Raw genomic sequence first — 15,473 nt, 5'->3', positions numbered from 1 at the left:
GCTTCGCGGAGAAGATGTAGGGAGTCAGAGGAACCGAGACTCAGTTCTGCTCGCCAGGGAGCTGGAGCGAGAGGCCCAAGCACACAGCTCTCACCTGCCTGCACTCAAGTATAGGCCAATACTCCTACACATCTCCTTTGTAAAATTATTTAAAGATCACATATTTTTATAACATCACCTATAGAGAGATATAAATAGCTTGTACTATAAATCAAAGCACTGTAAAAATGTGATTTAAACACTCCTAGGCATGAACATTATAATGAGAAACTACTGGCGCTTCATACTACTTAACTCAGATATTTTTAAGCACTGGGAAAGCTGTTCTGATAGCAACATTCATTCACAACTTCATATTTATTGAAGTCACTAAGGAACAACGAGGAACAACGTATGTCATTGGCTCTGCATTCAAGATCATAAATCATTGCTGTAAAACGAACACAGCTAAGCACCAGATATAGAGCCATTGAACCATAAACTGGTTTGGGTTGAAAAGGACCTTTAAAAATCATCAAATCCAATCCCTGATGAGTCTCAAGGGAATGTTGAATAGAGGAATTACAAAGAACTGTCCAAAAAAAATCCTACTGGATTGATACTAGGAAAATGATTCAATGTTTACATAGAAAATTCTCCCTGGTGCAACATTTCTGGTTTTGTTAGGTGGGAAAAAAGGTAAACTGAAATTTTTAAGGACCATTTTTCAACTCAGAACTAGGCACACATAGAGCAGCATCCTCTGTGGCAATGAACTACAGAACCAATATTGATTTCAGTAGAGGGATTAATTCCATAGAGCTTTTATACAGATATAGGAAAAAAACAAGTGCTTCATTGATCCATAACGTTGCCTGAAAGACATGCACTGCCTCATTAGATCTGATAATTTAATAACTGAGTTTGGAGTGTTACTTTGAAATACAGTCACAGCAGTATATACTGAAATAATATATTATCACGCGTAAGATGCGCATGCTGCAAAACGTTGCATTCATCTCAAGGAATCCCCAGAAACTGGGACTATACAGCTCATTTCATCTTTCATGTAGTTCAAAACGAACCTGCAAGCAGTACATTATATATGTGACTTGAACATACAGAGAGTGTGATGCTCCTATCGTTGAAGCTGTGAAACAATGCATCCATTTTTCAGGAAGAGCACCACAAACAATCACAAGGAAACCTCGAAGTTATTGCAGGTCTCATGGAATATACAATACTGATATATAAACTATGGATGTCTAACACTGAGGATGTAAAGAGAGACTTTATGTTGTGGATATAAACCTACCACTTCAGCATTTGAGAGCTGTGATGGTTTAGGTCAGGTCCACTGGAAGAGGAGCATAGGTAAGATCTGGGTATGTAGGGGTGTGTTTATACATATATACGCTAATACACGTGTGGTGCAACGAGCCTATACACCGGCAAGCCTCGGCCGTGCTGGGTGCCCCTGCCCCACGGTCACACGACACCCGCACGCCCGGGCTGTGGCAGGGGCTGCCTCTCCCCGAGGACAGTCGGTGCCGGCGGGGCTCGCCCGGGACGCCGCCCCGGGGGGCTCGGTGGGGGCTGCTCGAGGGACACCGGCGCGGGGAGCTCGGGGAGCGGCTGAAGCCTCGCGGGGCAGCGAGGGCTGCGGAGCGGCCGCTTGCCGGGCGGTGCCCGGTGCCCGGGGCCGGGCGCGCCCCGCACACCGCCCCGCGCTCCCGGCCGCGGGCTCCGCGCGGGGGCGGCGCGGGCGCGGCGCTGCGGCGGGGCCGCGCCTGCCAGCGGCCGGGAGGCAGCGCCGCCGCTCCGGCTCCGCTCCTGCTGCCGCTCCGCAACTTTCGGGCAAACACTGCCCCCTCGTCCTCGTCCCCCCGCCGGCGGCTGGTAAGCGCCGGGCTCCCGCTCCCGGGCGGGCAGGCGGAGGGCGGCGGGGAACCCGGCTGCAGCCCCCCGGGCGGGCACCGCCGCGCCGCGCACATGGCCGCGGGAAACTTCGGCCGGCGGACGGGGCGGGGGCACTCCCGGGGTGCCGCGGGGACCGGGGAGGGGACGCGGGAAGGAGCGGCGGAGCGGGCACGGGCGGGCAGGTGCCATCCTCCGCCGAGCGGAGCGGAGCGGAGCGCGTCGCCCCGGGCGCAGTGCGCGGGCGGCGGCGGCGGCGAGTGAGCGACGGTCGCCGGACAGGTGCGGGCGGGCCGGGGCTGCGGGAAGGGAGCGGCGGCCCCGCAGTGCCCGGTGCGGAGCGAGCGGGACCCGGTGCGGGGCAGCGCGGGGCGGGCGGGGGAGCCCCGGGGGGCGGCTTTTGGTTCGGGCGTTTTGCCTTGCGGCTCCGGCGGGGAGGGAGAACAAGTTGCTGAGCGATGTAGCACGGGGGCACAGGGTTCAGGTGGAAAATCCAGGCGATTCCCCTCTGGGTGTGTTCTTGAGGGCTGTTTTGGGGTTTTTGTTGGGTTCGGGGTGGTTTGTTTGTTTTTTGTTCCGTTGGCTTTTGGGGGGTTTTGTTGTGGTTTTGGTTTTTTGTTTGTTTTTAATAGGGCACAGAGGAAAACGTTAGTGCACAATGCTGAAATTGGTGATCTGGTCGCTGAGGCAGGTATCCAAAAAGCAGCAGTCGCTGGAGCAGCTACATTACTGTCGTTCTTCGTGCTAGCGTGAGGTTTATGTGCCTTTGCGAGGAAGGTCACTTTTTACCCTCTTCCTCCCCCCAACCCCCCCCCCCCCCCAACAACCCACCCTCCTTTTGCTAAGCCGTGCATCAGCAGCATGAATTCCAAGAAGCAGTAGGTGTTTCTTGGCATTTCAACTGGGATTTTGGAAAGGGAAGCCGGGTATTTAATGGGAAAAAATTGCGATGGAAGGAAAGGATGCGGAGGCTGCACACAGCCCTGGGTTTGCAGGCATGTGGAAGTTGTTGAAATAGGTAAGGGGTTGAAATTGGCATTTGGAAAATGGTGGCTATTTTTTTAGTTACTTGTACCACAGATGAATATTGGGAAAAGCTGGGCCACAAAGAATTTTTCCTGTTTTGCAGTTTGCTGACAGCAGAAGGTAAAACATGTCCTTGAAGATACACAATTTTACATAAACAGCTGATGTTTACATAAGCCTAGATAAGTTTGTGAAAAACGCAGATAGCAAAAGATGCGTTGTTAGCTGAACTCCGCTATCGTGCTCTCTGTCCATGCAATAATTTATCAATTTTTTTGTATTGTTGCAGTGTAAGAACAAAGTGAACAGCTGCACCTCCACCAAAGCAACCACCTGCGTTCCTCTTCTCCTCTGGAATGGACAATGGGATGGTCTCTGACTTTATCATGATCAAAAACTTCTTCCTCTTCTGCGTTTCCATGAGTTTAGCCAGCCACTTCGGGTGAGTTGCCAGTTGCATTTGAATTTCTGCTGTGGCTTTTTTAAGGAGATGAGAAACCTTGGCTCCGTGTGGTACAGAGCAGCTGAGCAAAACAAGCGGGCTTTGCATTTCATCTTAAGGTGCTGGTGTCGGGGGGAAGGGAGTGGTTTGCTCTCCTGTTCAAATTTGCTCTCTTGCAGCAGTTCTTTATGCCTGCTCTGGTGGCACAGGGAAAGGCTTGTGGGGCACAAGGGGCTCAGACCAGGCCTTCAGCTGCTGAGTGCTCTGACCTGGGTCCAGAACAGGCAGGGGTTGTGGTGCCCTCTGCCCCTGTGTCTGTCATGTCGGGATCTTGCACCTTCCCTCCACCTGATGGGTGCTGGTTATAGGCAGTAGTGCAAAAACAGCCCCAAAACTGCGATAATGAGTCTTAATGCATGTTATTAGCTGGTACAGGCTTTCCTCCTGAGTGACTTAAGATAGGGACTGCTTAGAAGGATGTCTGAGTTGGAAACTTGTTAGAGTAATTAGAAATCGTGTTTCCCTGAAGCATATAGCAAGGAATCCCATTTCCTTATTTTTGCTTTGGATGCTTTCCTGACAGTGATATTCTGAAAACTGTATCAAAGAGATGTTCCAACTGTAGGTCTCAGAAAATTAAAAATAAAGTCAGAAGCCCTCTATTTATATGTTTTCACTGTACCCAGAGATCTTAAGAACTTTCTGAATATAAGCTATACAATAGAATCTGGAAAAAGCATTTTCCAAGTGCTTGGGAAACGTAGGTTGATTCTTCTTTGTGGAGGAGAACAATTATTTATGATTTCACCAGAAAAAAATGAATCCTCCCAGTATGCTGATTCACAAGCACACCCATCAATTCCTTGCTATAAGAAGATACAAAATGGAGATGCAAATCAGTTTCTGATTTCAAGCAAACGGATTTGTTCCAGATTGGAACTAGGAGAAAGACCAAACTTTGAGTGGTGACTGTCTGTGCTGTAAGCAAAGCTTAGCCTGGTATCCAGCACATGTCCCGTGCAGGCAGGCAGAAGCCTGTGACCTCAGAGGTTTATATGAGCAGTTGTGGGACTGCACTTTACAAAGGATGCAAAGAGCTGCACACTCATCCGTTCACCTTGGAAAAACCTGGTCCTTCTTTCAACATGGTCTAAGGCAAAAGTGTCCCAGGATTTTGTGACAGAATTTAAGAGGGAAGAGTGGGACTTGCTTTAAACTTGTCTTTACATTATTGTAGTTTGACAGAGTATTTCCACATTGAGAAAATCTTGGTGACTATAACCTTAAGCCCTTCTTGGTTGTTCGTCATCCCTGCAGAAGGCAGCACATTGCAATAGCTGAGTGTGATCTGCTTGCTGTGTGGGTCTTTTAAGTGTGCATCTCCTCTAAAACAAGAATAGATAGACGAGGATGCAAAAAACCCCAAAACCAAACAACTCAAAACCCAGACAGTTTAACCCCCTTTTGACTCCAAAGCAAATACTGAATCAAAGTCTCAGGTAGAAATCAGTGTGACCTGTCACCTGGCAGATAACCAGAATAGGACAGTTTGAGGAAACTAGGACACTTGTTTTCTGCAAGTTAGTCAAAAAGCTTCTGTGCACTAAAATGAGATCATCACGTAAATTGCCCCCATCCCATCCCCCTCGCCCCCCATTTCTGATCCAGTAATTTTAGTCCAGGCCTGCAGAGATAAGCAGCTCCAGTTCACTGCACTATTCACACACTGCCTTAGGGCTGAATTTTGACCCTGCTCAAAAGACAGAGGATGCTCCAGCGCTTCTGCTTCAGAGGCAGAAGCAGTTTCAGAGTGTAATTTGCTAAGTGCTTTGGGACTGACTCTTCAGGACGGAGGAGTACAATTAACATGTAGGTTGCTGTATTAACTGCAGGAATCTAATACTGATAACACTTGCTGTTGCTACCAGATTCTTCTTTATTAGCTTCATCCATGTTTCTGCTGCCCTGTTATATTGCAGTGAGTTTTGCAATGTGCTAGATAAAAGTGATTGGTCAAATGAGCACAAATTAAAAATCAAAATACTGTAGGACATTACAGATGAAGGCAGATATATTTACAGTTCTCCATAGTCATTCCATATTTATATTAAATCATAAATACAGTTTTTGCTGACATAGCCAAAGCCACCGTGGGGGATTTTGATGCACAATGCCTGGTAACATAAACAGAAATTATGTATCTCAATCTACTAGGCTACTTGAGAAATCTCAGCAAAAGACTGTGATTAATGTTAAACATAAATGTGTAATGACTATTGAGAATTATCCACATTAGTACGCAGTAGAGGAGTACTGTAGACATAATTGGTAGCAGCTATCTAAAGAAAAATCACTAAATTAAAATGCAAAGATATAGATGAAGTGAGAAGATGTTTTGAAGTCTCCCCCACTCCTGTTTTTTGTATAACAGTTTTATGAATCTACTTCTGCAGAAACGGTCCAGTGCGGGTCGAAGCTTTTTCAAGTGTGCTTGAATTCAGCCTTGAGTTTTATAATTCTAACAAGTTAAGGTGTTTTATTTAAGCATTTCAAGGTAGCTCACAATTGCCTCAAAAGTAAACAATAAAGCTAGAGAATGATTGAAAGTGAAATAAAACCATGAAGAGTATTTTCAGGTGAGATAAAACACTGCTTGTGAGCCCTCAGGGTGCCCAGGTAGTGTCAGCCCTGTGAGGGTTGCTGCCACGTATGGCTGCTTGCACACAGATCTCCCTGAGATGAGGTAGCCCGTGGCTGGCTCCAAGCTGGCCAGATCTTACTTGGCAAGTCCCAGGCTGTCCATGGGGTCACACTGGTGATGCACACTCCTGGTGTGTTTGTGTTTTGGATGTGGAATTTCAGAAATCTGTCCAAGAGCCAGAAACAACAGGGATGGACGTTGTTCCTGTACCCACAGTATAGTTGCCATCTGCTAATAATATTTATAATAGCAGAAACACAGAGAACAGAAGATCCCAATTATGTGTAGCCAACGCAGCATTTCTTTGTACACTCTGAAGAATTCAGTCCGTGGTGTGTCTGTATTTTCCCATACTACTTCTCCAGCTCACAGCCTTTATTACTAAGACCATAATCCTGCTATTTAGGCAAAACATACCTCTCCTTCAGGCTGTTTTTTCAAGTTAGTCTCTGCAGCCCCAAGCAGTTAGTTCTGCTGGGATACCTCATTTCAAGTACTTGTGATGCTAGGGAGTTCTTCCTCATATTTTTAAAGACCAATTTTGTGAGAATTATTGTATCCTTATGCAGTCATGCTCGTCTGTTTATTTTTTTATTATATCTTCCTTTCATTCTTCATATCTCCAGATAGTTTTTTGAACCCATTAGATAATTTTAATAACTGGAAAACTAAATTGCAATCTAGAACTGCGTGCAGGAGGCAGAAGGTACCAGTCAGTGCCACTGCCAAACAGCTGAACAGCTTCAGCATCTCTGGCCTGCCAGCTGGCCAAAGAGCAGGAGTGTCCCTCAGGCCTTCCAGCTCTGCTTGGTGCAGGAGAAGCCCTGGCATGCAGTGCCTGCCAGTGAAGCTGCAGGTCAGTGGCCTGGGAGGTGTTCAGTGACCCTGGAAGCAGTTCAGGACATCGAAAGGGGCATTAGGATGTCGAGGGATGGGGAGGACTGTAAGCTGTCACCTTGTGAAAAACAGGCTTTCACTGCACTGCTCACAAATTGCTCCTTCCCTGAAGGCAGTAAAACACTGCTTTTGCTAAACAAAAGAATTAAATTATTTTTTAAGAATCTGAAAATAGTTTTAAAATTTCATCATCTTAGTCAGTTCTCTGTTCTAATCCAATGTGAAAGAATTGAGTCTCCAGTGCACAAATTCACAACATCAACATATTTAGATCTCAAGAATCCATACAGAAGGGGTGGCAAGAAGCTAACTTAGAAAAGTAAATCTATTTCCTTTGATGTCTGGCCAGCTGGCTTTATCCAAAAGTTTGTGTTCTCCACTGTCTTCCACAAACTGTTAATTTGTCTGAAGTTCAGATATAATTGCAATCCTATTAAAGGAAGTTATTGGAAACACTACTCTTAAAAGAGAGAGAGTAAAATATATCTTTCAGTAATAAAATACTTTTCAGTTATTTTTTCAGAAATTTTAACCTTTTCTTTTAAAAGATGTTTTGAGAAAATCATTAAATATCTACCATACCTTTTCCTCTTATTACAGCTAAGCTGTGAGTAGTACCTACCACGATTCTGACTAGATGGCAAAAAAGACAATGATGTTTAAAGTGGTAAATTATGAAGTTATCAGAAGAGGTAGCTGAGCATCTTTAGAGAGTTATTACATTTTACACTGATGGGCCCCTTCTGTGGCTTTTGATTTTTTTCAGTTACCCTAAAATTGCAATATTAAATAAACGTGATGAGAAGTATTCCTGGTTGGTTTAGTTTATGTTCAATAATGAGCTTTAAATGCAATTATCTCTGAATTTTCTTAGCATTTCCCTAAGATTCTTTTATAGGTTTATTTTTATCTCTAACTGAAAATTTCTGCTATAAAAACATTTTTCACTGCAGAGAGGCAATAATGTGCTTATCTACTAATATGTTGATAAAGCCTAATCCTCAGCTGTGTGGAAATAATTGGTTTAAGGTAGGTAGCACCTATTCCTCTCTATTCATTGAGCTATATAGTATCTAATTTATGAATGTAACTTTGCAAGTAGAGTTTACATGTCTTTTTACGTCACAACAACCTCAGCCCTTACTCCAAAACATGCATTTCACCAGCAATCTCAATAACAGAAATTAAACACTAACTTTCTGTTAAGACAGAAAAAGTCACAATTAGTTGAGAGCAAAAAGCAATCTATCTACAAATGCAACTTCACATAATACTGGCATTTCACTGAAATTTGGAATCACATGCCTTCTTTTTTGGGTGAAGTGATCTGCCAAATCTAAATTGGATTGCAGTTTTGCAGAAGTGCCGACTTTTTCCTGGTCTTCACCATAGTTGTTTCTCCATCTTTTCCTTCTATTAATTAGCTTTTGATGTGAAGAAATAGAAGTATTTCAGTATATGGGGTGTTTGTACTATTCCTGTGAAAGACGGACATAGCTGAGATAGAAGGAAGTAGCATCAATTCCTCTTGTTAGATTGAGAGGAGCAGTTCTGAGAATTAAGCATATTTTGTCCCATCCCCACAAAAATAGTTCAATGGAAATCCTCCCTCAGAGTTCAATTGGCTCTGAATTCAGCCATAAGCACTAAAAATAACTAGCTTTTTCAAGAGCAGAGAAACTACTGAAGCTTTGTGTCCTGTGCCCCCAGCACTGCATCTTTGCAATAATCCCAGCTCTGCATTTGATATCCCTTGTTCTCATTGCAACACCTACATTTTACCTGCACTGTCCTTTTCTCCCAAGATCTTTCATAATGACCCTGCAAGTCTCCTCCATATCTCTAAATTTTCAGAGAGGAGGGGGGCTGGTCTTGCTGGGGCTGTTTCTGAGCTACATGCATACTGAGTGGCCCAGTCAGCGAGCCACAGGGAATAGATGACTGCTAACCTCACATTTTTACTTAATGAGGCACTAATTTAGATTGCTCTCCCCTTGTCTAGTCATAGCTTCTCATGAAACTTGTAGGAATGAAATGAAGTTTGATCTCTCTGCTTCTTTGTCAGATGCAATGGAAAATGAAAATGGGTTCCTACGTTGATGCGGTGTCGCAGGCAGACAGCATGATGCATATCTCTTTCTTATGAAAAAGAAAAGATAAAATAGATGAGAAGAGTCGAAAATAGTATTCTAGGTGTACTGGATTTTCATGCTTTATACTAGGATTTTATCAAAGCGTTCGTTGTGGTTGCTGCATTTAAAGAAAGTCTCTAAGTTCTGTCTCCTCTTTGCAGTTGTTAGGCTGCTACTTGTGAATATTCACTTTTAAATGGTGAATCCCTTCAATTACAATTGACAAAAAAGTGTACAGTCTTTTTTCTGGAATGGTCCAACCTGAAAACATGTCTAATGTTTCTGTAATCAGTTTGAATCTGCTGGATTAACTTTCTTGTCTGCCTCAGTTGCTGACTAAAGGTTGTGGTCACATGAAAAGAAAACAGAATTAATTCGGTCTTTTGACTGTGGAGATGAAAAATAGGCAACATTTGTGGCTATGCATCCACCTGCAGCGAGGGGAGATCCTTGGTGGCCTTGGGGTCTGCAGTGTGGAGCTTGCTGAGGGTTGCAGCAGTGCCAGCTGCACTTGGGTCATAAGCAACCTCCTCAAGCAGGTGTTTTCATGGGCTTCGATGTTTCAGGGAATCACATCTGTGCTCCCTTGACCTGACCTTACTCCTGTGTCCCGAGAGGCTTTGCAATCTCTTCCTCTTCCAGCAGAAGCATCCAGACTGTAAAGGGAATGAGCACAGGACTGGGGGCTGCAGGGTCTGTGAGGGGATACATGGCTGAGGGCAGCTTGTTCTGAGCTAGCTCTGGTGTCATTAAAACTTCAGATGCACTATAGGGGTGTCAGTGAGGTCTCATTAGTGGAAACCTTTTGCAGGTAAAACCAGGTTGAGGTCCCTTTGTCTTTCTTTGTATGAATCCTATTTTGTTAGGTAAGGCAACCACTTATGTTACAAGTATTCTGCAAGGAAAGCTGTTCAGAGAGATGCTCAGAGCTTCTCTATTTATTTACAGATTTATTTTCCAGGAGACTGGTAGTAAATAAACATGAATTCTTTTTATTTATTTTTTTTTTTATCGCTGGATAACTGTCTCCCATCGAGTTCAGGTTGCTGAGTGTAAGCTATTCCTGCCTGCTGGCAGGGTGCATGAGGCAGGGAACAGTTCCTGGTGGGGCAGTGTGCCCTGTCACAGCTGGAGGATTTGCTGGTGATCTCAGCAGAGGCTGAATCATGAATAAGTGCCTAGTGTGAGCTGTCTTAAGAGATGCTCATTGCTTGCTGCAGGTGAAGCACGCTTGTGGATAATCTCCCATGTCTATTCTTTAGGTAAGCAAAGGCATTAATAAGCAGGGGATTCTCCTAAGCATCTTTAAATGAAAATCAAACAGATTTAAAAATGCAAGTTGTTAGTTGTGCTGTGAGCAGCTTCCTAGGTCTGAGCCATGGATAAAATGATGAAATAAAAAAGAGTTTGGAATAAAAACAAATCTGGCCCCAAAGATATGGAATGAGGCCCACTATGCATTGCTGTTATTTGCATACTACAAGGGAGAACTAATTTATGCAAAAGAGAGAGGAGGAGTGAAGAACTGTGTTTTCTGTACAGCAGTATGTTTTTCAGATACCCCAGTGATACCCCAGTGGGATTTTTCAATGTAGTGGGAGTTTGTTATCTTCAAATAGGGTCACAGTTCATCCTTTGTTCTGGCAATAAATTATAGAAACTTTGAAAATTAGAAGCTGTTTGGCATTTAAAGATTGAACAGCACCTTCAGTCATACTTTGAAGGTGCATCTCCAGGCACACCTGTGCTTCTCATGTAGCTCTGCAGCCAACTGATGCAGTTACCGAGGAATGGAAAGCTAACCTTAGGAAAACCAGTAACAGTTCTTGCCAGTGCATGAGCTGACCTTGCTCCCTGCCTAGGATGGAGCCATGCCAGCACTGGGGAGGTGGTGGGGCTGATGTGGGAAGCGCAGGGGACAGGGATCTGCCTGTGCATTATGGGCAAAGATCAAAGGGCTCAGGTGTCCCCTGATCCTGCATCCCATGGTTTTACCTCCATGGCGTGGGCCCTTCTTTGGGTCCTCCTCCAGGGAGAGCTATTTACAAGTTTATAGTAATGTGGAAATAAATGGCTGCAGCTCCCTGTGCTGTTCAGGAGCAGCAGGAGGGGAGGGAGCCTTGGAGGCTCCATCACAAAGTACCCTGGAGACTGAAGCCCCTTGAAACCAGGGTGGCTTTTGACATTGTATCCTTTTTTTTGTACAAAACAGCTTTTCACAAACGCCAACACCATCAGTAAAAGAGGAGGCCAATGATAACATCACTATATTCACCAGGATCTTGGACGGTCTGCTGGACGGCTACGACAACAGGCTGCGCCCAGGACTGGGAGGTAGGATAACGTGGTGTCTGTCCCCTGCTGGACAGGAGCATTGTCCTCATGGTGCCCTCTAAGGGGGCTGCCTGCTCTTGGCTGTGACAGGGCACTTGTGTTTGATTAACTAAACTAAGTTCAGAAAGCAGATTTGTCTCCTAGCAAATGGAGCACAAGAAAAGGATTACTGGAAGTTGTGTTCTTCAGTCACTCAGGTCATCTGAGGTTGGCTTAGGAGAGCATCTGTGATACAATTTTTTCTGTAATTGCATACGATTTGGGTTTTTCTTTCTGGTATTTCCTAAGGTGAGCAAGACATTATGCTAGCAGGTTGCTGCAAGATTGCCTTACTGGTCAGTATGTAAAAAATTATGTTGGTAATGCATATTTCTTTTAAAAACAGATCCCCAAACCATCCATATTTAGACAAGTACAGCAAATCTGTATTGATATGCCTTTTTGATAACCTCTACAGCAGCTATTTTAAAACTGTAGCATGTGAATAGTGGTTGCCATCCTAACCTTGTTGAGCCCTCCTTCAGCTCTCTTTCCCCCAGATTTCTCTCTTTTTCTACCCATGTGTAAACCATCTGTTATGTTTCTTCCTGGCCCTTTTTTAATTTGGCTACCCCCACCCCTTCCTCTTGTGAGACCAACACATTTCTTTCATCCCTTTCTCTCCTTCTCCTCTCACTTTACACAGAGCTACTTGAAAATAGGGCTTGATGCTTTTTATCTTATATAACGAACTTCTGAAATTTCTGCCCTTAAATTAAATCAGACCTGGATTTGAAAAGATGCCAGAAGGACTTAAGAGACTTGGGGGTAGAAATAATTTGACCTAACTTTGGACATCTCTGATGTCTGGAATCAGGCAGATCACCCGAGCCATCAGAGGGGAGTAGGTCCTTCCAAGATACGCTTGATCAGATCCTGTCATACGTATTGCATAAGTGCTGGCAGTGCTAACTGACAGCCCAGAAAGCCAATCCCATCCTGGGATGCATCAAAAGGACAGCACCCAGCAAGCTGAGGGAGGAGATTCTTCCCCTCTGCTTTTGTGAGTACTGTGTCCAGCTCTGGAATCCCAGCATGAGAAGGACTTGAACCTGTTGGAGCGAGTCCAGAGGAGGCTACTAAGATCATGAGAGGGCTGGAGTACTTCTCCTGTGAAGACATGATGAGAGAGTTGGGGTTCTTCACCCTGGAGAAGAGAAGGCTCTGGGGGGACCTTATAGAAACCTTCCATTGCCTAAAGGTGCTTAGAGGAAAGATGGGGAAGGACCCTTTATAAGGGAATGACAGGATGAGGGGTAATGGTTTTTAAGTGGAAGAGGGTAGATTTAGATTAGGTAATAGGAAGGAATTCTTTACCTTTAGGGTGTATGAGGCAGTGGAACAGGTTTCTCAGAGAAGCTATGGATACCCCATCGGTGGAAGTGGTCAAGGCCAGGATGGGGCTCTGAGAATCCTGATCTAGTCAAGGGTGCCTCTGCCCATGGCAGGGGGTTGAAACTAGATGATCTTTAGAGTCCCTTCCAGCCCAAACCTGTCAGTCAGAAGAAATGCGCCCTTGAAGGGCTGGTTTCTTTCTGTTTGTAAGAACAAAGCCTGGACTCCCAAAGGTCAACAACTGCGTTTGATCCGGGATGAAAGGCCTACTCAAGCATGCTCTTAATTTCAGTCTTTTGGGGATTTTTGAGTGATTCAGAAATTAATAGAAATAAGCATTGCCAGTAGGTATTTGTATTTTAAAGCAATTACTGATGCAGAGCCTGTGTTTATTACAGAGAGAATAACTCAGGTGAAAACAGACATCTATGTTACCAGTTTTGGTCCTGTGTCAGACACAGAAATGGTAAGTTAGCATGTGGCTGCCAACTCGGTTGTATTTACTTTGCTACAGTCATTTTTAGAACCATCATTTCTATTCAGATCCTGCCATACCTTGAGTGTTTCTTTGTGCCAGGAATACACCATTGATGTTTTTTTCCGACAAAGCTGGAAGGATGAAAGGCTGCGATTCAAAGGACCTATGCAACGCCTCCCTCTCAACAACTTGCTTGCCAGCAAGATCTGGACCCCAGACACTTTTTTCCACAATGGCAAGAAGTCTATTGCTCACAACATGACAACCCCAAACAAACTTCTGCGCCTGGAGGATGATGGCACTCTGCTGTATACCATGAGGTAATAGCCAGGGTTTATGTCTTCTGATGCTGATTTCCAGACAACTACAATTACTTGTGGGGAGCATCACTTTCCCCACTCCTAGTAGAGCCAGGGAACCAATCTTTCACGCATATTTGTATGAATATCAAGAAAAATGAAAAATATAATTGTAGCCTTCAAGTACAGATTAATTAGTAGCTTCTGAATAGTGTGAGTGCTTAACTATTTCTTATGATTAAATGGAAAGCATATTCTTAAGAGATTTGATGATTCAGTTCAGCTTTTTTAAGATCTGTTCTCTCTTACTGTTTGTGTTTGTAGCTGTAGTGCAGACTGCAGGAAAACAGTATCCAAGACCAGAAATGGAGACTTTGTTCTGGGGCAGTACATCTTGAACCCTTGGAGCTTTTGTTATATTTTTTTTTTAATTTGACTAATAGTGCTAAAAGACAAATGATCATAGGGATAAATGACATAAGCTAGCAGCACTGTAAAGCTGCTTTAGCAAGTACAATCCTGCAAACAAAGCTGGGACATTATATTACCAAGGAGCAAATGAGTGTCTCAGATCTTCAGAGATGTATTCTTCTTATGATTTGCATATACTGCCAAGAAGCATCATTGCATAATGCAGATAGAAGATATAACATTAATGATTTTAGGGGTCTGAAATTCTTTTCAGGACAAATCCCACATCAGGGTATGGAAATTTGCTCCTCAAAGGTAATTAGCCTATAGTAATTAAGACTGCTGTCTATCTTCAACAGGGTTTTATCCAAGACCATAGTCATAGGGACAACTTGAAAAAGAGATGAAAGGAAAACCCTACTGAGCAACAAAAGGTTATTCTGAACTTTCCATAAATGAGAAGGAGACCCGCAAAGTGCTCAGGAGCCTGAATTTGGGCACTGAGATGACTGGGTTTTCAGCAGGCAGCCCCAGCCATGTGTCCAGCCCATGCTGTGTCCTGCTGTGGGGCCACACAGTCCTGCACGCCACAGGGCGAGTCCCAGGCTCGCTTGTGGACCTAGTGGTTAAGACTTGTTGAGACTCAAGAGGGTTATGCTTCTGTACACAGGGACCTGGAACTTCCCAGGTTTTATTTCAGGTGTTTTAGACATGTTTGAGTTTTTTGAGCCTGGTCTTAAATCCCTTATTCTGGAAGGAAAAGGGTACCCTTACATGTGTCCTTACAACTTTAGACCATCCCAGTTGTAACTACATTAGCACTAAAAAGAGTTAGACATGATGGAAGTCATGTTTAAAAGAAGGAAAAACCATCCTAATTTTCTCTTCTACTATGTGTGTTGCTGTACTTACTAGCCCCAAATTAGTGATCACCGCAATAATAAACCAAAAAATGTGAGGATGTATGGACACATTTAAAAGTCCAAATGGCTGTCAGAGAAACTTCACAAAAAAAAAGTTAGTAATGTCAGCCTTCAAACCAGTCTCACTGCTGCATGGACTACATAAGTACCACTCCAGAGATTGTAGAAGTGGAAATTCCCAATTATCTTTGTAAATTACTTGTGTAAGTGAAGTCCAGATCAGACTCACAGTCGGCCTGGAGCAGAACCTTACATTGTGGGGCAGATTGCACAATTTCAGTGCAAGCACTGGTTTTTGCAGTGTTAAACAAATGCAGTGAAGCCCTGATTCATGAAGTGAGGAGCCAAGCCACCACAGCTAGCAGAGTGAGACCTGGGTGAACTAGACCTAGGCGAGCTCACCACTGAATCTGAGTTACTCTGTCAGGGTGTCTCTGGTGAAAATGGCACAATATTTTCAGGGTACCCACAGGTACCCTTCTGAGGAAAAGCTCAGCATATGCAGCTGGAGAAAAATATGGATGTGACACAGATTTTCTCATCATCCCACTCAGCTCCTT

General features: G+C 44.3%; 1 protein-coding gene across 1 annotated transcript in view; it reads left to right on the top strand.

Annotated features, from left to right (window-relative positions):
- Positions 1-1,785: 1,785 nt before the first annotated feature.
- Positions 1,786-15,473, top strand: part of GABRA5 (gamma-aminobutyric acid type A receptor subunit alpha5) — a 55,973-nt gene continuing 42,285 nt past the window's right edge. Inside the window, exons 1-5 of the mRNA XM_059466826.1 lie at positions 1,786-1,878; positions 3,212-3,364; positions 11,307-11,428; positions 13,201-13,268; positions 13,380-13,600. Of these exons, the coding sequence (XP_059322809.1) occupies positions 3,279-3,364; positions 11,307-11,428; positions 13,201-13,268; positions 13,380-13,600 (497 nt within the window). The 5' untranslated portion in view covers positions 1,786-1,878; positions 3,212-3,278. The remainder of the gene's footprint in view (positions 1,879-3,211; positions 3,365-11,306; positions 11,429-13,200; positions 13,269-13,379; positions 13,601-15,473) is intronic.

The sequence above is a fragment of the Ammospiza nelsoni genome, chromosome 2 (genome assembly GCF_027579445.1).
Source record: "Ammospiza nelsoni isolate bAmmNel1 chromosome 2, bAmmNel1.pri, whole genome shotgun sequence".
In the NCBI taxonomy this organism is placed as follows: Eukaryota; Metazoa; Chordata; class Aves; order Passeriformes; family Passerellidae; genus Ammospiza; species Ammospiza nelsoni.
Note: the sequence above shows the minus strand (reverse complement) of the source record. Positions and strands in the feature narration are given on the sequence as shown.